This window comes from Rattus norvegicus, chromosome 7, assembly GCF_036323735.1.
Source record: "Rattus norvegicus strain BN/NHsdMcwi chromosome 7, GRCr8, whole genome shotgun sequence".
Lineage (NCBI taxonomy): Eukaryota > Metazoa > Chordata > Mammalia > Rodentia > Muridae > Rattus > Rattus norvegicus.
In genome coordinates, this window is record NC_086025.1 from 44579033 (window position 1) to 44605853 (window position 26821).

At 39.8% G+C, this 26821-nt stretch overlaps 1 protein-coding gene and 1 long non-coding RNA gene across 3 annotated transcripts in view; one reads left to right on the forward strand and one right to left on the reverse strand.

Annotated features, from left to right (window-relative positions):
• Lin7a (lin-7 homolog A, crumbs cell polarity complex component) overlaps positions 1 to 26821 on the forward strand; it is a 155507-nt gene that overhangs the window by 105465 nt on the left and 23221 nt on the right. For both annotated transcript variants that reach the window (NM_001408921.1, XM_063264348.1), the window contains exon 4: positions 1717 to 1926. In NM_001408921.1, the coding sequence (NP_001395850.1) occupies positions 1717 to 1926 (210 nt within the window). The remainder of the gene's footprint in view (positions 1 to 1716; positions 1927 to 26821) is intronic.
• Positions 128 to 25996, reverse strand: LOC134479683 (uncharacterized). Its single transcript, XR_010053290.1, has 2 exons — positions 24493 to 25996; positions 128 to 9177 (listed from the first exon to the last, which is right to left on the reverse strand). It is a non-coding gene; the product is annotated as an uncharacterized LOC134479683 (long non-coding RNA).

Here is a 26821-nt window from a genome sequence, read left to right on the forward strand (position 1 = left end):
ATGCCAAAAAGTGAGAACCCCTGAGAATAACCTGAAATTTTCATTCAACTCCTTTATCACCTCTTGTTTGATTTCTCCTGATATTTTCAGTTTTCACTCTGTAACTAAACACTGTTGACGTGTAAGGTTCTTCCTTTTCCTCTTCCTCTTCTTCCTCTTCCTCCTCTTCTTCTTTTCTTTCTCTTCCTCCTCCTCCTTTCCCTTTCTCATCTTCCTCTTCCTTCTCCTCTTCCTCCTCCTCTTCTTTTCCTTCCTCCTCCTTCCCTTTCCCCTTCCTCTTCCTCCTCCTTCCCTTCCCCTTCCTCTCCTTCTCCTCCTCTTCCTCTTCCTCTTTTTCTTAGTTTCTTTCTAACCCCAGCAAATAAAGAGTATGATTACCATTACCTCATGCTTTGCTTGTTCTGAAGTGGAACACACAGAGAAAAATGATCCCTACATGGTTTAATTAAGGGGAAAGTGAATTATGTAGTGTTTTTACCATTCTCATTTCTTATTCATGTAGAACAGCAGGATAGCAGCATAATGTTGCAATAGCACAATATTTTTTTTTCTGGTTGTTTCTGGGCTGTCTGCATTGCATCCATGTCAGCCATTAAAACCCCTGCATGACAACAGGGCTTGCATGAGCAAATGCATGTAGCTAAAACCAAGCCATTATTTCCATGCCATTCCCTCTCTCTCATTAAACGCAGGCAGTAGCATAATGCTAAACTGATGTGATAATGCGGTGTGTGGATAAAGAACGTACAGTAGTTGGAAATCAATATTTTCACAGTGTTGAGAGTAAATCACTTCATACTAGATATCTAATCAACTGTGGTTGAGGCAAGCTAATGGGAGTGGAATACAAGAAGCAGGCAGAGAGTCTTTGCTTGATTGAAACTACTATTGTATTCCTTTTGGGTGGGAACTGATGGTAAGTTGACTTCTTGAATTCAAAGAGACTACTACGTTAATCTTAAAATAAAGCCACTACCATATTAAATAAAATTTTGTATGTCTAGGTATAATTCCCCAAACCAGTCATTTTTCTCATATCGTTGTACTAGCTGGCATGTTAGTGTAGCATTAAGAGAGATATAATCAATGACCTAATAAGACATCATGCATAGTAACATAGACTACGGGTATGAGACAGCAATCCTATCTTTTAATCTAGCACTTCCTTTTTATTTTATTTTCATTTAGGCATCCTGCATTTAAAAAATAAAAATCTTTATATTTACTAAACCAGTGGTTCAGTAATAGCAAGATGTTTTCATGAACGTATGCATACAAACTTGCTTACCGGTCTGTTGAATAAGAATTGATGGATATGTACTGAAGTAACAACTATATACCATAGCAACAGCATGGAAAAGTGTGCCCCTGCTTCAATGATCAACATGCATTCAATAATTACACTAGGTTGTATGTGTACAAATATTTGGAGTTGTTGATCAGGATTTACATGTAGCTGATGGACCTCTGAAAGAATTTACATTGATTTTGGTTTTGGTTTCATTTTTCGTTGGAGATAAGCCTTGCAAAGGTAAAAATAACTAGGTGAGGGTTTACCGAAGAAGACAGTCATATACCACATCTAGAAGAAGCTATCCTGTGCTCTTCCTTCGACAGGAGAATGCTAGAGAGATGTCTAGGACAGTGTTCCCTGAAGATCACATGCTCAGCCTTACTTCCCATGTTCTATTACCAAAAGAACATCTTCTCTTTCAGGCAACAGTTGCGGCTTTTGCAGCCAGCGAAGGCCACTCCCACCCTCGGGTAGTCGAACTGCCAAAGACTGATGAAGGCCTGGGTTTTAACGTGATGGGAGGAAAGGAACAGAATTCTCCAATTTACATCTCCCGCATCATCCCTGGAGGGGTGGCTGAAAGACACGGAGGCCTCAAAAGAGGAGACCAGTTGCTATCAGTGAACGGAGTGGTATGTTGATGAAATACCCAGAGATTTTTCTTCTCCCTAAGTACATTCCCCACTCCCTCACCCCCACCCCATTACTGAAGCCAATGTTGAGATTACAATATGGACAGCAATTTTATATCCATCTCCAACTGGCTTCCAGGACTTGGATGGGTATAAACCTATATAGGCAGTAATTTCATATCTTTATATCTCATTTCATCTTGCACAAGTATAATAAATATCAACAGTTAGGACATCAGAAAATCATGCCAAGAAATTATCACATAGGCTTTCCTTCTCGCAATACTGCTATTAAGTGGATGTTTGGAAGAATATGATTTCAATGCCATTTTCGTCTCAAATTCTTACAAACAGTTGAGTTTGAGGTTTTGTTCCATTTCAGTTAGTTAGCTACTTAATTAGTTAGTTCGTTTGCTCATTTGTTTTGGTGCTAAGCACCGAACCCAGAGCTGTGTGTATGCTAGGCAAGTGCAGCATTACCAAGACAGATGCCTCCCCAAGAAATAGCTTATTAGGAAGCAAATTAAGTGTTTCCATTAGCTTTTATATGTATCCAACATAACCAATCTGAGGTCACAAGTTTCAGAAATATAAACAGGAATTTATCAAAATATGCTTACCCCTTGATCTAAAAACAATTATTATAAGAACAAGATTTAACATGTAAGCTAGATTTGAGTTCTTTGTAGCAACATTGATTTGTGTTCAAGACACAATATCTAACATGTATCTGAAAAAACATCTGACTGATAACCGTGGTGTAAATTTTCTTTTTATATCTTTAATCTTATTTGCATTTGCTCATATTTAAAAAGCAGTGGTTTTAAATTCAGAAAAGCTATTCACTGCACTGTGCTGTTCTCTAATGATCATCAAAACTGGCAGTCCATGAATATTTTATATCATCATTCCAATCCCCAAATCACCATTATCTCTACTTTTTCCAGGAGATAATGCTTTGAGATAAGCATTTTATTGACCTTTCAATAACTATCCCTTTTCAAGGCTTGTATCAAATGAAAATTGTAGAGCCAGGCTTTCTGTAGAGGATCCCAAGCAGGGTCAAACATTATGATTCACAGTAAGCTATGCCTTGGGTTATTAATTTATGATTTCTCCAAATACACTTTGCAAGTCTAAAGAATTATAGGTTGAAAAAAATCGGAAGAAAAGTAGCAAAAATAAAATCACTCAGATGTGTGCACAGTCGTTACAGTTGCACAAAGCAAACATAACCATGTATGACATCATGAATCTAATAGGTAAATTGGCTTGCAACTCTCTATCAAGGGAGCAAACAGCCTCTGCTTAACCCACACATTTGCAAGCAGCAGAGCTCCAAGCCTTTCCCAGGCAGGCATCCATTCCTGCAGTGACCTTGTGATGAACCTGGGAAGCAGCAGGGAGCATTGCAACAATGAAATCAAACGGTCCTGGATTTACTGCTCCGTGTCTATATCATTACAGACTGTAAGTGTGCCCAGCCCCCAGCTTCACTTTCTAAAAGGAAGGCAGGCTGGCAGAAAAGTTACTAACTATAAGGGCATTGGTGAAAAGTACTCAGGCAACCTCTCTACCAAGATCCACCCCTCACTTGGTCAGATGCACCTTTGATCCATAATTGTGATCGCTAAAGAAGATTGAAGTGAGCGAGATTTTAAAATTGCCAGAAATATTGCTTTTATTAAATCTTAAAGAAAATTCCGCTGTACATACACATAGCTATATGCAAATTAGCAAACGTTCCTTAGTAAGGAAGTAGCAATCACTTTCTTCTGTGAAGCTGGTAGCTTCCACTTCTCTGCCCATCTGCTGTTCCAAGAAGCTTAGCATCTCCACTTGAGCCGGGCGAGAATATCTCTGGGTCAAACTTACAAAGCATCCATTTGTCCTATGGCCACATTTTTACCAACCCCTTGTAAAGGATTTTTATGTCCTCTTTCTGTTTCCAAAGACTCTAGAGTTCACATTTACCTAAAAGCTACCATTTACTAGTAGTTTCCACTTAAAAACCATATCATGTTAATTTACAAAGCACTAATTTCAACCAAGTCAACATCCAACATAGTTGGTTAAAGAGAAAAACATCATTTGTTCATTACAGTTTAACAAATGCCCACCCCTAGCTACAGTGTTACTTAAGACATAGTGCTTGATCACTGCCCTCACCTTAGCCTAGTTTATTAAACTCAAGAGTAACAACTACCCATTTTAAAGAGTTTAAGAGTAAATCATATATGCATACACATAATTCTGGAATAACAATTAGAGGAAAGGAAGAGGGGGTGTGCATTTGAAAGAGAGGTAGAGGGGAGTTGGGGGAAGAGAAAATGGGAGGAGGAAAAGATTAATCTAAAAAAATTTAAAAAAATAAATAAAAAAGAAAGTTGCCTCCATTTTATCTCATGTTCATCTCAAAGCATTTTCATAATGAGAAACTGCAGGGCTCACTGCCCTGCCCCTCATCACAGAAATCATAGTTAATACAATTTGAGAAGCCAGCGCTTCTAATCCTGGGTACAGAGGTCCTTGCAATAGAAATAATCTCACACAAGCTATGGTACTTACTGCAAATAAAATATTTTATAAAAAATGGGGTAGGAGGCTCTGTAATTGAAAGACCAAAACCAAAGAAAAGGTTAGCAAATGATCAAGTGATTGCTATGTCAGATTTGAAACAAGGGGCCATTTGCAAAGACTTCTATGAAAGATGTCCAGAATATACTGTTTTAAACTGAGAATCTTAGAAAGAAGTGATTCGAAGGGTTGTGGCTAACCTTACTTTACCAAGCAGTCTGAGAACCATGCCTTACTAACTTAGATAAAGGTTAAATTATCTTATGAACCCAAAAATCTTAAATAATGATGTCTCTAATAGCAATCTATATCTTGGTTACATTCAGAAAGGAAATGTCATGTCTGCCAAAGTTTATCATTTTATTAACACATAACTGGTAACTTGAAACAAGATAATAGAAGGAGAGAGGAGGGGGAATCAATAAAATAGAAATAAAGAAAAGATACAGCAATTGAGGAATTGATTTTTTTCTTCATGTTGTTCTTCTAAGTCAAAACAGAAGGAAACTCATAACAGCTTAACTCTGATGGAAAGATTTTATTTTATTCTTTTTATCGTTTCTGGCTAGAAAAGAAATTTCCCATGGGATTCGTTCAAATGAGACATCAAATCACCTAATAGAGCCTCATTGAAAGTACAGAGTCCTTTGGTGTGTGGCTGCTTCTTATGTCAAGCCTTGGCAAAAAATCTAATAGCTGAATTAAAATTTAACATTAATAGGAGGTCGAAGTGTTACAGTATGAATCTATAGCTATCTAATGGTCTCCTTTTCACCCTTTTATGCGCAAGCGCGCTCTGAAGGATGATTTCTAAGGATTGCAGCCAGTGTGAATCCAACAGGGACCGTAAATATACTTAGTGACAAAGTCAAGATATTAAAAAAAACCCCAATAGTTGTCACAATAAATAATAATAATAATAATAATAATAATAATAATAGTTGTCACTTAATAAAGTTCCTCATGAGGTCATGCTTAGATGCCAGAGACTCTGTCTATACACAATCAGGGGGACATGGCTAAATATCAAAGCTTTGATAATATCTCTAGGGACCATTAATTGATTTTTAAAAGCAATATAAAGTGAACCAAAATAAAAATTAAAGCAGAAAAAATCAAAAACGTGTTAATATCTTTGCAGGAAAGTTGGTTCAAATACCTTTGACAGACACCCAGTTCATGCCCCAGCTGTTGAGTGTGGTATGTGTTGGTCGGTCCGGACATTGCCGTAGTCTGATCGAGTGAACGTAGCCATATCTGAGCATGTTTCCCTGAGATGCTCTCTATTAAAAGACTTAAGTCATTTGATGAAGAGAAGAAAATGTTTAGGAGAATAATGATATCTCCAGGAGGCCTCCAATTGTGCCAGGTCCCAAATAACAGAACCAAGGCCAATGCATGAAGGTTTCAGGGAAGGCAGAGTGCAGTTTCATAGTAAAGACCTTGAATGCATGTAAAACTGTCTGAATAGAAGGAGAACAACCCATAAGGGGTATATATCCATTGTCTGAGCTTTAATCAGAGATTAGAAGACCACCTGCCATTCAGTATTTCAAAATACAGGTACTTTTGCATAACTCTGTATTAGGCTCCAAGGTCCCTGCCACCTCCGTGATCCTGATCCTACCACTTAGGATGACATTTTGGCTGAGTCCCATAGTATACACCAGCTGTCCGACCACCCTGTATTCTGCGGCTGAAAGTTAGTACAACCTATTGTCTATGGGTCCTAGTCTTGAGGCATTGTCCTTAAATGAGACAACTAAATGTTGGTGGCATTGTACTTTATTGTATTTAGTACCTTTAGTTTTTAAGCATATGTACATATTATTTTCCCATTGGTTGCTCAAAACAGTCTCACAAAATGATGAGGACACTTTTGCTGTACACACACACACACACACACACACACACACACACACACACACAGACATCAGTGATTGCACTCAGGTAAGCTTTGAGACGCACAATAAACACACGAAGTGAGCTTCAATCTTTACTGTGATGTTATTTGATTATCAAGTGTGAAATGTGATGGTTTGAAAAATCAATCCCACTTGAATCTGAATGAGCTCGGTGGCTACATCAACATCCATTTCCTGTGGTTTATGCTATTTTATAGTCTTATAAGATGAGGCTGTGGGGCACTCACAAAATGGGACCTGTCATGACTGCCCTCCAAAGACCCAACAAGCAGCTGAAAGAGTCAGGTGCAGATATGTGCACCCAACCAATGAACAGAAGCTGTCGACCCCTCTGGTTGAATTAGGGAAAAACTGGAGGAAACTGAGGAGGAGGGCAACCCTGTAGGAGGACCAGCAGTGTCAATTAACCTGGACCCCTGAGATCTCTCAGACACTGGATCACCAACCAGGCAGCCTACACCAGCTGAGATGAGACCCCCCACACATATATGACAGAGAACTGCCAGGTCTGGGTTCAGTCAGAGAAGATGCACCTAACCCTCGAGAGACTGGAGGCCCCTGAAAGTTTAGAGGTCTGGTGGTGTGGATGGGGTGGGGACATCCTCGTGGAGATTGGGGGTTGAGTGGGGGTGGGAGGAGGTGTGGGATGTGTGAACAGTAGTAGGGTGTACTGGGAGGGGAATAAGTCTGAAGTGTAAAAAGAAAGAAAGAAAGAAAGAGAGAGAGAGAGAGAGAGAGAGAGAGAGAGAGAGAGAGAGAGAGAAAGAAAGAAAGAGAAAGAAAGAAAGAAAGAGAGAAAGAAAGAAACTTTAAAAAAAGATTTAGCATATTGAAAAGCTGGGTAAAAGGCACAGGAGAGCTCCCTGTATATTTCCTCATCCTTTTTTATAAAGATAAAATTCTTTCATAGTGTTTTTTTAAAAGGAGCAACTCCCAAACAGCCACACCCCAAAATAATAGCCTGCCAGTGCTGTTGGACAGGACCAGGGTTGGAGCGAGGTAGCAAAGAACAGAAAGGAAGCCCGCACAGAAGCGTGAGAGCATCAGCCGCATGCCCTGTTGAGAGCAGAGATGTGACTAGTTTCTGAAATCCAATCATGGCTTCAGAGCCCCCCGGCAGGACAACTGTAATTACATTTGCCTCACTCAGTAGTTAAATCTGAATCAAGTTGTTGGTACAGTGTATGCACATCTCTAATTACTTTTTGAGCATAACAGATGAATGAATAAAGATGTGGGAAAGAAAGAGAATAAATAGTTTTCTTGGTACCTGGCCTCTTTCCCATTTTATAAATGCCGATGCCAAGTTAAGGGTGATATTCACAGCTCAAATTAGCTATGCAGAGCGCACACCGTCAGGTGTACAGTGAGCATTAATGAAGAATTAGAGCTGTGGTTGGGGTTGCAGCTCAGTGCTAAAATGCTTGTCCAGAATGTTCAAGGCCCCGAGTTTGGCACCCAGCACAGAAAAATTAGAAACAAACAAACAAACAAACAAACCAAGAATTGGAATTAGAACAATAGATTTGAACCCATGTGACATTATAACTTCCCAGCACAGACACTTGAACTCAAATAACCAAAGGGGATTTTAATTCCTATGAAATATATATTTGTGCAAGTTTAAGTCATACGATAAAATCCTTTCACAGCAATAATTTTTTTTCCATTGCCTCCTGCCCAGTCCAAGAGCAGGCCTGCCGCATAGTTTAATGGTGTTCCATAAATATTCGTTGGATGCCAGGCACCACTGTAAGGACGTTACATAATGAGTGCATTATTTTCCTCATAATGATATTTTGTGGCAAGTGCTATTAATATCATTTCCATTTTACAAATGAGGAGACAGGGAAATCCAGTACCTTATCCCACCTCCTAACAAGTGCTGCATGGCAGAGCTGAAGCTCCTGACTCTGGCCACCTTAATCATTTAAAAGCAAATAAATATTATAGCCATAAATAACCCATGCGTGCGACAGAAAAGATGGAGACTTCTTAACCTTTATGAGCTTATACTTTCGGTGAGGAGAAGGTGAAGTGTTCTCATAGCTACTCCTGACCTTTCAAAAGTTTAGAACCACAAGAAAGGTCGTAATATTTTGAAAAAGAAGTGCCCTTTAATTTAAATGTCTCAGAGTACTGAGGAGTGGGAAATAAACATTCAGCCCGATTGTGTCTAAAATTGTTTCCTACTTTCTAAACACATCACTGCACTTTCTTCCCCTGGGTTCCTCAGTGAAGCTTGAACGGCCTTCCTTCCTGAGCCAGGGGAGCAACCACTGCAAACTCATTTGGGTCTTAGAAGGGTTGGCCACTGGCATGGGAAACCTCGACCCTCACTTGCCCTCCAGGCTCAGTGCGAGCATCCCCAACTTCATTTACAGATTTCAGGTCCAGGATAAAGCTGTTCTCACATCCTCTCTCTGCATATGAGCCATTTGCAGGTTTCTAACCACTCTTGACAGCCAAGCGTGGGAGATTGCTTGGGCTAGAATTAAACAGGAGAGCAAACTGGAATTTCAGTTACGTACGGAACATTTCTGGTCCCAGGATGACATCACGAGATGGCTCCCATTTGCGAAGGAGCCAAGAACTGTCCAATTCTGCTCTATCGCAGTCACCTTCTGAATGACACGGGCACGTCTGCACTTGCGACCTTGAGCAGGCCTCACACTGCCCCCATCAGTCCAAGCCGCCTCATGACAGAGATCTTTTCTGTGTTTCTTAATTCGTTTGCAGATAGAGATCTCTAGTTTAGGAAAAACAGAAGGAAATACATACGGCACTATCACAATAGAGCAAAAGGCTAGACATGGATTTGACTATTCGATTCAGTGTCTGGTGTTGTCCTGCCCAGAGTTATTTTTACCATTTAGTGTTTGGGGTTGTCCTCACTAATTATTAATTATTGTCCTCACTATTATTATTTTAAGCAGCGCTTTTCATCCATTCAGTTATTTGCAGCTCAATTATTACGTACCAGCTGCCAAACTAAGCAAGCCCTGGGTACAATCAGTGAACAGGCCACACATCTTGTAGCCCTCGGGGAACTTTGTCTAACAGACTGTAAGAAGGTCGCAGTGACGGCAGCAAATATATACATGCAAATGTTGATGTAAGTAACCCTGGTGAGCTACCCAGTACCTTCACAACCTAAGGAAAGCTCCCCCAAAGACTGTCCAGCCCCGCCTTGGTTGGAATAATCTGATTATTTTCCTTTATGTGTGTATTATAATGTAATTATAAGTTTACTTCCTAGAGCATCTGTAACAAGTGGCCACATACTTGGTGGTTTAAGCGACAGGAATTGATTCTGCTGTCACAGTTCTGAGAGCCAGAAGTCCCAAATAAGTTGTGCTGGCCCCAAACCAACCAGCCAACAGATCTGTGCTCCACCTGATTCTCAAGGAAATAATCTGATTCTTGGCTTTTCGGGTCTCTGTGGGCTGCCTGTTGTCTTCAGTTTGTAGCTTCCCCATTCTGCTCTTCTTTGTGGTAACAGTGCCTTCTTTCCCATACCAAATCTCCCTCCACTTCCACAGTAATAGGACACTTAGTAACTGCAGTTGGGATCCACTGAGATACTATGGGACAATCTCAAGATTACTTTTCTCAAGATCTTTAACATTTATAGTTTTCTAAGATGGTATGGTTTCTATTCTTATCCATTCTTCTCTGCTGCATGTAAACATCATAAACTCAGAAATGCTTTCCCCAGCTAAGGATTGAGACCAGTTTTCTACCATCCATGGCAATGTTGGTTTTTCCGTTCTAGGGTAGCATGTACACAGTCTTGGTTTCCAGTCTATCCTGGGCAAGTTCTTTCATCCCTTCCAAGTTCGAGTCCTCTGTGACTTACTTCCTGCAATGGGCACCATCCATCAATACCCATAAGTCTCCTCTTCTTCGACCCTATGGTCCCGATGTGATATGAAATATGTATATGAAAAGATGAAGCCATTATTTCACCATGTAGTCCAATGCTTTTAGGTATGTGGGGCCCATTGTCCATCCAAGGTACAGGGTAAAGGAAGAGGGACAGCATGTGAAGGACAAATGTTGGCCCTTGAGGGTGTAGCACGGCATCATAATTAAACACTGACTGACATAGAGGAAAGGAAAACCATACAACACAACCAAAGCACGTGAGATGCAGCAATGAGAGCTGCGTTCAGCAGTGTTAGGAATGACCTGCTTAAAGAATAACATGAAGGCTACAATAAAGGCTTTAACGAACACATAACTCATTACTGGAGTATGGGCAGAGATCGAATGACATTACCAAAGTAAGAAAGCCCATGCTCCCAAGATGTCTTTTTTTTTCCATGTAACTAAAAGAAGATCAGGATGACGTAGACACAGTCTGTGAGATAAAATAAGGCAGAAACACTGATCGAGATCCAACCACCAGAACTTTACCAGCTGTACACAAAAGCTTTCATTTTGTTTTAGGCATAATAAGAATCTCAACTCAGTACACCAACTCTGAAGCTCCATGGCGTGCTAACAGTTTCTGGTAGTTCCTGCAGCTATTCACCACAAAATGAATTCCCTTAGTTTTTATCTCTACTCAATTTTCTCCTTTATAAAAATTCTTCTTACACATCATTAAATTACTTGACTAGAAGCTGGTATCTGATAACTGCAGTGCAAGCCTAATTTCTTATTGTTACAAATAATGGAAATTACAAGTTTTTTTTTATGCTTAACTAGTATCTTCAATGTTTTTGAAGGGACTGATAAATTTTCAGGGTCTTAAAATTTCTTGGAAATTTAAGAATATTCCAGCCACTTGGGGTTGGGGATTTAGCTCAGTGGTAGAGCGCTTGCCTAGGAAGCGCAAGGCCCTGGGTTCGGTCCCCAGCTCCGGGGAAAAAAAAAAAAAGAATATTCCAGCCACAGTAAAATGATGTATCTTGTGACCGATTTATCGCCCATAAAGCAAAAGTAGCAATACCTATCCAGCAAAAGTAATCTGCAGGTTAAGTGGGAGACAGTATATTAGTCAGTCATTATGATGAATACCTTTGATATACCCAATGACTGCTCCTGTCTTAGAATTTTATCCTTATAAGAAGTTAACTTCTCAGTCCAGTTTAAATCCTTCATTATTCATTCTGTCTGACAGGAGACAGTAAAAATACCTCATCAAAAGCAGTTGGATACTAGTTATTGGTAGGGTTATCAGAAAGTCACTAGATTCTCCAGTGCCCTTAAAGCTGTGGAACCAATGTAATAACAGTGACCTGTTTCTCTGCTGATGACAATTAGGACGAGGCATTGAAAATATCTACCTTAATGCCTCCCCAAATATAACATCCCTGCTGTTATTAAATTATTCAGGAGCCTTCTCATCCAACTCCAAGATAAGTCTGTCTGTGTTTCCTACCATGACAAAGTCTTAATTTGTAGATGAAAGCATTGTAAATACAATAATGATCTTTCTGTTCTGGACAAGAAACATACGGTTCACCTCATAGGAATATAATATTGGTCTTCAAATTCTGCATGGACAAGTCTGTCATCATCCATTCATCAACTCCCACTTCTTTAATCATTCATAAGCTTTAAGATTTAAGCACTCATGGACTAGCAGAGTGTTAAGGTTAATGGAGTGTCTTACCTCAGAAGGAGCACATAGCCTAACCATAGCAAGACATCTCTAGCTCAAGTAGGATTGGAAGGATTTACAATCAAGCCCTGTAAATCCTGTGTGGAAGCTTGCATTTATCAATTAAAGTGGAAAATTTGACCCAAAATGATTTTATTTACACTTAGATTATTCTGGCAAGAATTTTCTGGAAGAAAACATGGAGTTAGTAAGGGCAACTAGGAAACTCTTAAGATTTTAAAGAGATTGAAATCTTAAATTGTTGGAGAATACAGATGAAAATCTGTAGTAAGAGAATAATGACTAGGATGAAAAGATTTGAAAATCATTTTGGAGATCATGATACCAAGAATAAGACCTGCAGTTGATCAGATATGGTAAATGAACGACAGGAACTGGCAAACAAAGCGTTTCCCCAGACCTGTATCTTGCCTTGCTGCTGCTGCTGCTGCTGCTGCTGCTGCTGCTGCTGCTGCTGCTGCTGCTGCTGCTGCTGGTTTTGTTGCAAGAAAAGGTGCTGGAGAAAGGGAAAAGACAAGGAACTGGCTACCCAGTCATGTGTAGTATCTGGAAGCTAATCTATGTATCTATGTGAAATCGTATGGGGATAGAGTGGTAATTTAACATTAGCTTTTGTAAGAGCAAAATGAAACATTGATTGAATTCCACTAAACTAACATCAATTCAATGTAAAAATCCTTACTACTACTATTATTATATATTATTATTATTATGTTATTATGTTTTTACAATTTTGACTATGAAAGCCTTCTAAATTGCATGTGTTATAATAAGAATTTCTTACCCTTTAAATACTTAATATTTTGAAATGGATAATTATTTATTGGAAATGCTATTCTTCATATTGAAGGATGCTCACCCTGGTGACATAACAGCCCGTTGCTCTAGACGTGCCCATTAGAAAGTGGCTTCAGAGGCGGAAGAGTTAGCTCAGTATGTAAAATAATGCTGCACAACCAGGATCTGGGTTCAAACCCCCATATAAAAGCTTGGTGCAACCCTGGGAATTTACATGTCTAACACTGGGAAGATGGAAATAGGATCCTGTGTCCCATTAGCCAGCCAGTCTAGCCAGTTGATAAGTTCTATGTGTTGTGAGACACCCTGTCTCAAAAGTATGGTGGAAAATGATGAAAGGAGGCACCCAACATCCACTGCATAACCTCACACGTATCACACACACACACACACACACACACACACACACACACACACACACACACCACTGACTTCCTACACTATTTGCACACACAAACGAGAGGCAAAACGTATGCCTGGTTGATCTTCAATTAAATCAGCAAACTGATACAAACCAATGGGCAAACTGGCTTATTAAGATCTAATTGCACAGATTATATATCATATGGTATATGAGAGTAGAATTGGTAAAGGCAGTAACTCACAGCTCATGGTGATTAGACTGGCCATCAGCTTTTCTAGAGGGAAACAATATTGTGAAAAATCACTTTAAATGTACGTGTGTGTGTGTGTATTAAAGATTTTTTTTATTTTATGTGAGTACACTGTTACTGGCCTCAGACACACCAGAAGAGGGCATCAGACCACATTAAAGATGGCTGTGAGCCACCATGTGGTTGCTGGGAATTGAACCCAGGACCTCTAGAAGAGCAGTCAGTGCTCTTAACCACTGAGCCATCCCTCCAGCCCCACTTTAAAGTTCTTAATAAGACTTCCAAAAAGAATTATCAGCTCTGCCCCCATATGCGTGACACTGGGGAAAGGAACAGTTCAAAGAAAACACAGTCTCATGCCCCAAAAGAGCTTGTTTTACCGAGAGTGCTAGAAGCATCTAGTTTCTTTGTTTTGGTTTGGTTTGGGCTTTTGGTCTTGTCTCGTTTTGTTTTGTCTCGTAGAACTGGCTGCACTATTCATAACTGGCTTTACCTTCAGCTTTGGATGATTTGTAGAAGTATTGTGCAACACATCACAAAGAGAAATACAACAAACATGTTCCACTTTGCTCTTCTGCTCAAGTCTAGAAAATCCAATAAAAGTCTATAACTAAACTCCACGGGGAACCTCTTGGCTCTCCAGGTGTATGACGGGTCTAAAAGGAGATCAGCATTTAGGCTGCAGGGCAGGCACCTGCTGATCCTGAATTCCCCTTAGTTTTCTGTCAAGGTTCTTTATAGATTTTGTTTTTGGAGGAAGGGGAGGGTGTCTCATATTTGTTCTAAATCCTCTCACATCTTAAATAGTCTTCAAATCTCACTTCCTAACACAACATCATTAGGTTAGGCAAACACATGTGCTTTGAGTAGCTCTATTAAAATTCTAGTTTCAAAAGGAACACCAGAGCCATTGAGGTGTAGTACTCTGAAAAGAAGACAGGTAGGTCCTTATAACCCAGGTTTCTTGTGGGAGAAACTGTAGGGCCAGAGTGCGAAGATCCCAGTTCCAGACTATACTACTCCATGCAAACTGACCTAGACCTCAATCCTCAACCTTCAGCCTGCTTGGTCTTTCCATTCTTACTGGCCGAGTTCTGGTTCAGTGAGAAGTATTTGTGGGGCAAATTGTAAGTGTTTCTGGCTTTATTCTTGCTCATCCAGAATGGAAACAGATTTGAGAGAAAAGGAGAGGTACTTAGTTCATTCAGGTTCTGTTAACTATTATCCCTGTAAAAAACAGGTTCTTTTTAGGTGTTCAAAGTCCAAGTTGAATGATAATTGCTCTGCTAGTTGCTCTCAAGCAATGTGATGATGCCTTCCAAAAGTGCTGTCCATGCTGTGGCAAGCGAGTTGTAGCTAGTTACATGAGACATGCTATTACACGGCCTGTTTTTACATGGCTTCGATTTCATTAGGTGACAGTGATCTGTGGGATGATGCATTCTATACCATGTTGGCTGTCAACCATATATCATCTTATGGCACCAATACTGAAAATATATTTTCTTTCGGGTGTTTTGGATATATGCTTGCACATATTGGGTGCATTCCACAAAGAAGTCAAATTAATTTCATTCTGATTGGCTTCTACTTTTTAATATGTATGTGTTGCATGGGTGTGTTATGTCTGTGTATCTATACATATGATTGCACATATGGAGGCCAGAGAGCAAGTGCATAGCTTCCTCTATCTTCCTTCCCTAGTCTCTGAAAGGGTCGCTCACTGAACCTGGAGTTCAATGTTTTGGTGGATTGCTTTCTGGCCAACAAGCTCCATAATGTGACTGTTTATGTCCCTGCCCCTAGCACTGTGGTTCCTGGTGTGTACAAGTGAGCCAGCTTTTACCATGGGTGCTTGAGATCTGAGCTAAGGTATTCCTGCTTGTACAGCAAGCACTCTTATCCACTGAGCCATTTATACAACTATTTAATTCTCCTCTTTAACATAATAAAACAAGAATTTGGTTATGTGAAAATTTTATTATGTGTGTTCAATTATTCTATGACTAGAATAATTCAGATGGAGTCATACAATTTCTTTCTTGTGCTTTTTCAGTTATTTATAGGAATGTCACATCTTCAGCAAAATATTTATCATTATCTGTGACTTGTTACTCTCCCCAGAAGCAAACACATTCATCCATCTAACAGATTATCTTGGTCAGTTATTCCACCATGTCCTTAGTTTGGGAAATGTTAGGTAGGGATGGCTGTCAACAAAATGCATAAGTACTGACTCTTTCCCAGAGTTCCTATCTCTGCTGATGTGTCCCACCTTCTATTATGACTTTGGTCATAGGCTATAGGATTTTTATTTCAATAAGTCAGAGATGCCTTAGGCAGACAAGGAAGGACAGAGATACATTGTCACACAGTGCATATAAACATTATCCATATAGTTGGGGTCACCACAACATGAGGAACTGTATTAAAGGGTTGCAGCATTAGGAAGGAAGGTTGAGAACCATTGGTGTAGAGATTCAAGGATTAGCAGCCCAGTGTACAAAATACACCTACAGGCATACCACAAAAGGTGAGTTGCCCTAGGCTGAAGATTTTGGTTTTAGCAATACTAGAACACAGAGTGATTTAAAGCAAAAATAACATATAATCAAATTTGAATTTTTGAGTCATTCCTGAGATTACAGGGTTTACACAGTGGCCTTGAAGGGGACAGAATTGGAGGCAAGGCAACGTGGTTCAGAAATAATTTGATGTGAAGAGAGGAAATATATCTCAGTATGACTCTGTCATGGAGAAAAGAAATAATAGTGTTTCTTTGTTACAACGGAATGCTTTCTAGGGGTGGGGGAGAAGAAAGACTCAATATTAGTTATACCAAAAAAGAAACACAAAACTAACTCATTTTGCTTTCAAAAAAATTCCTAGGTCGATTGATTTGTAACTCCCTCTGCAGTCTCTCATCTGTCAAGATTGAAAAGGCTCTACAGTATTTCATCTCAGGAGCCATTAAGTGAAAAGCAAAAATTAAACATGAAGTATTTTGCAATCCTTCCTCACCATTTCCCAGTCAAACATTATTCCCTAAAAATGTAGATTGATAGCCAAAAGACACAACTATGAATTATTTTCCAGGCTTGTAACTGACACAGAGGCAACAAAAAAATAAGTAAACCATAGAGAGGAAGTAGGGGAAAGAAAGCACTCATATTCCATATTCCATATTCGGGAGAAACACAAAGAGGAAACAGGCCTGGCTAATCAATGGGCCCATGCCTCAGAGGGTCAGGCCATTGAAACATCCCACAGACCACACTTCTATACTCATGATCACTGATGGAATTCAGCTAAAAATCTTTTCCTTTCACCTAAATTGCCTCAGCAATTACAGCTGCAACTTCTTTTTCTTTGTGCTCAAATTAGATCAAAACAATGCCTCAAAGCACTGCTTAAGCAACATTATCATTTCTTCTAGCTTCTTTGGTTTATAATAGGATGTTATAGAATGTCCTACCAGGTAATATTCATTAACACATACACACACAAACACACACACTTTTATTTTTATTTTTTAGCTTCCCTTTTTAAAAACCAGACGGTAAGAAGTGACAGAAAGGTCAGGCTCTGTGATGAAGACATGTGATCTTTAAAGGTGTGACCCTAGAAAACTGTGGAACCCTTACACAATCCCAGTTTCTTTATTTATAAAGTCCAGTTGCTAAGACTCTTTGAAAGTGCCTGATCATAAAATTCTAACAAATGTTGAATGACAGTATTAATAAGGTTTTTAATGAATAGTTTCATACACATATGTACTATTCTTTTATTGGATTTCTTGATCAGAAGTATCTTAGAGAGCTTGACAACATGTAGACCTTTTTTCTTAATCTCACGTATATTATACATGATACATGGGTTCCATGATGGATACATCCTTCCTCTATTGTTGGATGTTTACTTTATTACTCAATCACTTTTGGTTTGCTTGGTTGTTTCCATTAAAAACAGTGCTTTGAAGAAAATTACATTGTGGAGAACAAGAGCTACTGGAAATGGGATTTGAACAATGGGTGGGAAAAAAGAATAGAATGGGCTTAATGAGTAAAACTGAAACATTATAGACTCTTAGAAATAAGTGTAGTGCTATGTCTGTAAGGAAGATTAGTATTAGGAAGTAGAATTGGACCTGACCCCTTATGGAAGGTGCTGTATGCTTAAGACATGTTAATGCTCATTTCCAGAAATGAGCGCTAGTCTTAGGATAGGGGCGCCATATTTAGTGCTATATTCATTAGGCTTAAGCTTCAAAACTAGCACACTCTACATAAGGCAGGCAAATGTTAGGTCAGCACTGTATGCTATACTTGGTAAGGAGGGAGCTTAGTAGTGTGGCTAAACCCCTGGGATTGGAGACAGTGTCTACCAAAGCCATGTCGTTACTACTTACCAATAGATTTTTAACCAGAAACATGCAAAAACAAGGTGACTCAGTTCTAAATCTGGAGGACATAAGAAATAAAGAGCAGACTAGGTTCTTCCTCTCTTAGCATTCCTTGGTTAGTTGTAGTTCTTTGTGTAGGGTTGTGACCTCCTAGGTCTCTCCCCATTCTCACCCATTAGCATGTCTGTCTGTTGCTATTGTCCTTGTTCAGTTAAAGTTTAGGCAGCTCAAGTGGTGCTACAACTTTATGGGTGTGTTTCTGACATCCCTAGGGGCAAATCTCTGTATTCCCTGGCTCTTACAACCTTTCTGCTCCCTCTTCCAAAATGATCCTGGAACCTTAGGTGCAGGAGGTGTGATATATATGTATCCTGGTCAACCCTGAAAACATACATACAAATAACATTATATAGACTAAGCAGATTCAGTCATATATCTAGAAATTTAAGAGAGAGAGAGAGAGAGAGAGAGAGAGAGAGAGAGAGAGATTAACAACAAGTAATGAGGAAACAGACCATGACCATGAATTTGAAACAGTGGAAGGAGAGATATATGGAAAGAAGGAAAGGGAAGGGGAAATAATAAACTATAATCTCAAAAGATGAAAGAAATAATTAAATCAGGATGGGGAGCCAAAAGACTGGTGCCTACTGGTACATACTGTTAGATAATTGGAGATGGGTTGAGGAAGGAGATAAGCATGCCTCCATAGTCTATAGTCCTGGACGACCAGGTGATCAGTTAAGTAGAAGGCATTTTGAAGCGAGCCAAAAAGTTAGAAAGTTTGAGCAAGTTAGAACATTTAAAACAACTGAAAATTCTTCATATAAATCAATGATAACAAATGCGAAGGATCGTCTGCAGCTGTGCATCTAAGAGATATTGGACAGTACTCTTGATATATCCTCTAGATTTTTACTTCTACTAGAAAGCAGCTGCAACGTCGAAGCCCTGCAATTAGATTAGATGTTATAACATTCTATTATTCATGCAACACAGCAGCAACAATGCCCATCCATTATACACACTTGACCAGAAATACGTTTGACAACCCCAGGCTCAGAGAGCAGGTGCCGAGACACACTTCCCCTTTATGTTCCGTGCTGTTGGCCATCTTGGATACCAAATCAGTTAGATATTAAAACAGATGGTTTGAAGAGGATGGTTGGAATAGTGCAGTCATCTATTGTTTCTTTAAAAAACTATGAGCTCAGTGAGATTGCTAACATAGGGTTCTAAGAGAAAAAAACCATCCTACTTGAATGAATACTAGATGGGTGCTGTTATCTGAAAGAGGAGACAATATGACCTGTGTTCTATTGGGAGATCAGGATTTCCCCAAAATGTCCTAATGGCTTAATCTTCTTTTCTAACTTGTAGAATCTCCTACAAAGCATTACAGTGTTAGACCTGCACCCATTATAATGGCAAACCGCTACCCATTAAAATAATTGGTAAAGTCTAAAACCTAGGACGTTAACTTGTCCTTGAGGTTGTCAGACAGTATATAGTATGCAGAACTGCTTAAGCTTTCCAAAGCCCTCACATGCCTGAACCAAGGTGCAGAAAAAGGAGGCAATGCCTCTCAATACTATATCTGCCTTTGTTGTCTTGGCAGAATTCCAGAAAGAGCAAAAAGGGCTTAGGTGTGCTCAAAGCTTTCCAATCTTCCCCTTAGTTCTATTCTTCTCTATTTTTCATACAGCCCTTTTGTGTCCATAGTGATTCTGACCTAAACAATTGCTTGCCTTCTTCTCTGAAAAGTCCAGCTCCTCGAGGGTTGGTAATTATGTTTTTCAAATTATTGAATTAATGCTAGGTGCATGTGCATTGTTCCAACTCTGGAACATCTTCCCAAGTCTTAATGAGTGATCAATTATTTCAGTTTCCCTAGAATTAAAGCTTTCCTTGGATCCTTCAGGCTAAAAGCAGGGCAGCAGGAACCTGGAAATCAAGATAGAGAAAAGGTCAGGTTCTAAAGGCCACGGTTAATCGGCCATATATTCACAACTCGCAGCCTACCCGGGTGGCAATTTCTAGTCTTTCTGTCCCTTCACAAGGCTCTGCCTGGTGTTTGTAATCTCATTAAGTAATGACACTAAATTTTGTCTCTAAATGTATTTGGCCTTTTTATGTAGAGCTATAGTAGTGTTAAGTATGGGAAAACAGTTTTGGGGTGAATGTGGAGACAGGTCCCCCATTGCTGCAATTATTCCCTCTTAGACATCATGGAAGAGAAGGGTTTTCTTATAGATAAGTGAGAGAACCTAGCGAGAGGCAGACACATCTAGGAGACTCCATAGTGGTCATGACCCTGAGCTATATGAAGAGATAAGAACAGGGGAAGGGGAAAGGAGAGGGGAGAGAAGGGATCAGGTGTAGTAGCCAAACCAGTAAAGGTCCAAAAATAGTCAGATTATATAGAGAAGAACAGCTCAGGCCCCTGGGCTGGAAAGTGCAGGGTAGAGTTCTGGGTGAGGATACGCAGGCCAGGAGGGCCCTGAAGCATGTAGAGACTGAGGGTTGAAGGGAGAACCTCAATGGCAGCAATGTGTGTAATAGGCATCTCAGCCATACTGACCCAGTCTGGGGACAATGAACACTCCCCAGTGCTCCTTCAGACTTAGAATTGAAAGTGGAGAATCAGGACACCATAGGCTCTTTGGAGGATTCAGTAGGGAGCGGGATTGTTGGTTGCTTTTGTTTTATTTGTCTTCATCCTTTTAGGAAAGACAGAGGCAGAGAAAGCTGGGTGGGTAAGGAGATGGTGCTTGAGAGGTGCGAACCTAGACAGCATAGGTGAGCATAAAGTCTATCTCAGAAGCGCAAATTCACTGTGCAGCCCCATTGCAAGTTTGTCCCTGAAATCGCAAGATTAATCATGAGGCAGAAGACACTTGGAGTACAGAGGGGTTCTCTAATTCAAGGAACCTGGTAAATCTAGAAAAAGTGGTGGGGTGGGGGTGTTGATCAAAAACTTTCCTATTCTGGAATGAGGTTAGCCATTACTGGGAAAAATCAGGGATCAGCTGGCTAGGAGAAGAACCTCAGGGGACTGAATATGCATCTCTCAGGGCCAACCTTTCCTGAGGGTTGATGGAACATAGAGGCCAAAACTAAAACTATAGACAAAGGAGAGATCTAGTTCTAGAACCAAATTACTGTAGATTCAAGAATTGTCACGGTCCATCCAAAATGAAGGAGCGTTAGAACATGGCGTGATGCTGACTACTAACCCCTACCACTCAGTATCAGCAGTATCAGGATATCTCTCTCTCTCTCTCTCTCTCTCTCTCTCTCTCTCTCTCTCTCTCTCTCTCTCTCTGTGTGTGTGTGTGTGTGTGTGTGTGTGTGTGTGTGTACAGATAAATGAATGTGTGAGGGAGTGGGGGGTGGGGTTCAATCTTCAACCCAACTACTATTGAAAAATTTCCCTACTCTGTGAAGGATAGCACGCCAAGGGTTAAGTTAGATCAATGCATCACAATGGAGAGGCAGTGGAGTTGCTATGACGCAGTACTATAGGGAGGAAGTAGGGTTATTAGGAAGAATCACCACTGTTACTAGGAAGCATTACTCCTGAGACAGCATAGAGTTCCTACGCAGCATCACTACTGAGGTCGAGCTGCTACAAAGCATCACTGTTGAGATGAAGCAGCTGAATCCATTTCCAATTGTAGTCCCCAGATCTGAAAGACAGGCTGCGATCAACTAAATGCTAGATTTATGAATCTCTTATTTCTGGCAGGAAATTTTTTCTGAAGCACTTGTTCAATTTAGATACTTTTGCCCCTGTGGCTTAGTGCTAGGATATTGAATTCCCTCTTTCATGGTGCAAAACTTCCTCTTTTTGTAACTACTCTCATGGGATAAAAATATGTATAATCATGTACACTTTTCTCCATTGACCGCCATGCTCTTTTCTAATGTTCAATTACTTGATGATCTTCCTCTCAAGATTCCTCAGAATATAAATGCTCCTGTCCAGTAAATGCCCTACACAGTAGTCTTGCCCTTAGCTAAAAATGAAACTCGGGAGAACAAAGAGAGACAAGTTTTTTTAGTTGTTGCTGTGGTTGTTGTTTTTGAATAATTAATTATTACTTGTAATTAGCATATCACTGAACATATAGAAATGATACAGCTAAATTGTGTGAGGTTGGGTAAAGTCATGGATTCCTGTACTTTCAAGCACATTTCTAGCAAGTCCCACAGCCTATTAATTTATGTAGTAATCCTTTGCTTCCCTCAGTATATAAAGCAAACTTCTATTTAATTGTACAATTACAATTTTGTCTGTTATTCTTAAGCACTTGAATGCATACAGGAAGACCAACAAAGTAACAAGGAAACACAGAGTTAATATTAGTTGAACCCTTGTAAATGCCAGACATTCTTCCAAATATTTGTGATGATTTTACATAGCAGGTGTTCTGTACTCAGTTTTCAAATAAGGAAATTGAAGCCCAGAGATATGAAGCAGTTCCTCTAGGTTCACAGACTTGATAATGGAAAAAGCTCAAACTCAGACCAAAGACGTGCTGGTTCTTTAGTAGAATATAGACGTAGATAGATAGATAGATAGATAGATAGATAGATAGATAGATAGATAGATAGATAGATAGACAGACAGACAGACAGATAATAGATAATAGATAGACAATTGATAGGTCTGTAAATAGATTCATGGATAGTAGATTGCTAAATAAACATATGGTAGATTAAAGAGAGACAGTGTATGGGTAAATAGACTTATTTACTGCATACGTTTTGGACGCATAATAGAAGCTGGCCCAGAGATTGCTAAACAAGACTCATCTCCCCTTGTAGAATCGAATAGCAGAGAATGATTGTGAGCTGACAAATTATAGTACTCAGAGATGGATATTAGTATGTAGGCAGGAACAAAAGTACTCTGAGCGAGCATTAGCATATTGTTTCCAAGGGATAAATGTGACACTTTTCATATACTTGCCACATTTCTCAAGCAGAAGAAAATACAGTTAGAAAGGGGAAATTAGCATATTTGAGAAAAGAGAAGGATCAAAGAATCATAGAGTTCTTTCCTGAGCATATCTTTAAATGTTCAAAAAATATTCCTGCCCTAATTAAATCCCAGCTCAGCAGAGCTCCACACCAAGCTAAAGATGATTAGATTTCCCACATCTGGCCACACTGAAATAACATCATCAAAAGACCCTTCAGAGGGCAGTGGCTTCCCTGGGTTTGCCACAATTTAGAACGTGGTATCTGAACACAGGCTGTACATCAAAAACTGGCTAGCTGGGTCAGAGTTTTATACACAAAGGTGCTGTGGCTCTTGACATAACATCACCAAGCCATCTCTATTCCCAAAGTTTCTTCAGCCATGACTTAGAAACCACTGGTCTAAAATATTCCCCTCTATACAAAAGAAAACCCCATTCCCATATTTGCTTTTTTTTAAAAAAGAAACTTTCATTTATTTTTTAATATGTGCATTGTAGGAAACCAAACACAAGAGGGCAAGAACAGAGTCATCCAGTCACAAGCAGCTCAGCTCGGTGTGTGGTTCTAGATCCTGCAAGTGTACATACACTTAGGTCATTGGGATTAGACAGTATGTACCATGCTTTTCCCACATTGTGAATAGTCACCAACCGAAAACCCCACGCTACATGAGAATTTTGAGAGCCAAGAATGTACCATGCCATCTCAATCTGTATTTGCTTTTTATCGTTTTGTTTTAGACTCAACTCACAGGGAAGCACTCAGTTTCTCAGAAGAAGTAGATGTCAGCTTGTGTCAGTGTGCTTTTCTTACTATATGAATTTTTGAAGCGATTCCAAGAACTGTCCGATAAACTTATTATGAGATGTGTATCAAATGCACATAAAAAGGAAAGAAAACAAGACTTGCACTAAGTATGTATACTAGAATATACATACACATGCATATATATTCATATACATAATATATTCATATACATAAATGTAGACATTCAAATGTAACAAGATTAGAGCAACACAAATGCATAAAGCCATCACAAGACTAAAGAGATCCATTCTCATTGGAACAATACAATTTCATACTCTTAAAAAAATAACTTAGTCTTCCATTATTGTGTTGAAATTGTCCAAGGGTCTGAACTATGATGGTGCTCACAAATACCTCATCCTATGTTTCCTTTACTTTCAGTGTGTGCAAATAGACAGCATGCTACTCTGCCACACTCAAGGACTTTTCCTGACACCACAAGTGTGCAGTTTACACTCCAAAAGACAGCTGGGTGGGTGCTACTTAGCGTCAGCACTTTATCAATTTTAATATATTCCTGTAAAGTGATAAGCAGAAAATATATAAAACAATCACAATCATCTCTGTGCGGAAAAAGACTTGGTTTCTGTGTGACTACATGGGGCCTTTCCAAAGCTGAGAATTATAACTCAAAACAAGGATCCCTTCAGGCATTCCCCACTGCTCCAGCATTGGCCAGTACACACAGTTAGCTGGGAGTTGACAGATCTTTTTGCTACCATTAGTCCCTGTCCTTTCACCCCAGAGAAAAACAGACCAGCCATGTGTCTCATTTTTGGATTATTTAGGAAAGTCGGAAGGGATTGTTTTAAAAGCACTCACCAGTAAGGAGTCCGGAAACAAATAGCTTTCTGCAGTGAGCTTGTTCCCAGCTGATTCAGTGTCTATTTCTTTATTTTTGAGAAAGAAAAATAGGCGATAAACGAGAATGTTTCTACGGGTCTTTTCGGAGACAACATTCTGAGCTACTTAATTATACTAAAATATCATAAGCTCTTTCGTATCTTCTACTCCTTGATGAGAGCATCTACCGCCCAACACCAATGACAGATGTCACTTAGAAACTGGGCATGCCAAGGACAACCCATGAAGCAGGCCACCTCTTTGTTACCCAATAGTTTTCAAGATGGTACTCAACAGCAAACCCAGTCAAGTTGGTGCCCATATGATCTCCATAAGCAAATCTTGCTTGGAGGGAGAAAAGGGAAGGAGAAAGTGATGAAATTATAATTGATTTCACAGATGAAACGCCTGGCAAAAAGCTTTGATCATTGGAATTTCACAGGAATGATCCATATGTACAGTGTATAATATTCCTTCCCAGGCCAGGTGGCTCCCCTAGCTGTTGCCCTGGCAAGGTAAAAATGTAACTATGTCATAAAGGGAGGCACATATAGTGAGCAAATTCAGGTAGACAGTACAATTCAAATTCCTTTTTGGAGAATTCTCAATCACCCTGGAAATAGATGGTACTAGAAATAACATTTTGATATCTCTCTGTGTGATATAGCTAAGGTATTGAAATTTACAAATGTGCCGAGTTTAAAGGTTGGTTCATTTAGCAGCCACTACTTTACTATGTTTCCCATAAAACAACAAACATAAAAGTGTCCTAGTACTTACTACTGCACAAGATTACCGACAAAACAAACGTATTGTAGATTATTTGTTGAGCTCGCCCGTTTCTTTTCCAGGTTCCTGAGTAGAAGCATACATTTATGCATTTATCTTACAGGAAACCCAACTCTTGAGGTGTAACATAAGAGCTGTAATTATGGGGTTGGGGATTTAGCTCAGTGGTAGAGCGCTTGCCCAGGAAGCGCAAGGCCCTGGGTTCGGTCCCCAGCTCCAAGAAAAAAAAAAAAAAAAAGAACCAAAAAAAAGAGCTGTAATTATGAATTTCAAAAGTAGTTATGAATTGTTTGATTTTTAACATTGATTTTTAATAAGTATTAAATATTTTAAGTCAAACAGACATAAATGTTTTCAGTACACTCTTTTCAGTACACTAATTCACTCCCGTGAACGTTCAGTCTTTAAAGCCTAACTAGGGTCCTTGAAGTTGCGTTTTTATGTTTTTTCGCTTTAGGACTAAACTGTTCAAACCATTCCCGAGTGCCTAGTATACTCACCTGCTGTGATGGTTGATATGTGCTCGACTCAGGGAATGGCACTATTAGGTGTGGCCCTGTTAGAGTAGGTGTGGCCTTGTTAGAGTAGGTGTGGCCTTGTTAGAGTAGATGTTGCCTTGTTAGAGAAGGTGTGCCTTTTTTTTTCATCTTTATTAACTTGGGTATTTCTTATTTACATTTCGATTGTTGTTCCCTTTCCCAATTTCCGGGCCCCCTCCCCTTCTATATGGGTGTTCCCATCCCCATCCTCCCCCCATTACCACCCTCCCCCAACCATCCAGTTCACTGGGGGTTCAGTCTTGGCAGGACCAAGGGCTTCCTCTTCCACTGGTGCTCTTACTAGGCTATTCATTGCTACCTATGAGGTTGGAGTCCAGGGTCAGTCCATGTATAGTCTTTGGGTAGTGGCTTAGTCCCTGGAAGCTCTGGTTGCTTGGCATTGTTGTACATATGGGGTCTCGAGCCCCTTCAAGCTCTTTCAGTCCTTTCTAAGATTCCTCCAACGGGGTCCGATCTCAGTTTAGTGGTTTAACGATGGCATTCGCTTATGTATTTGCTGTATTCTGGCTGTGTCTCTCAGGAGCGATCTACATCCGGCTCCTGTCGGTCTGCACTTCTTTGCTTCATCCATCTAGTCTAATTGGATGGCTGTATATGTATGGGCCACATGTGGGGCAGGCTCTGAATGGGTGTTCCTTCTGTCTCTGTTTTAATCTTTGCCTCTCCCTTCCCTGCCAAGGGTATTCTTGTTCCCCTTTTAAAGAAGGAGTGAAGCATTCACATTTTGATCATCCGTCTTGAGTTTCGTTTGTTCTAGGGATCTAGGGTAATTCAAGCATTTGGGCTAATAGCCACTTATCAATGAGTGCATACCATGTGTGGTTTTCTGTGATTGGGTTAGCTCACTCAGGATGATATTTTCCAGTTCCATCCATTTGCCTATGAATTTCATAAAGGCATTGTTTTTGATAGCTGAGTAATATTCCATTGTGTAGGTGTGCCCTTTTTAGAGTAGATGT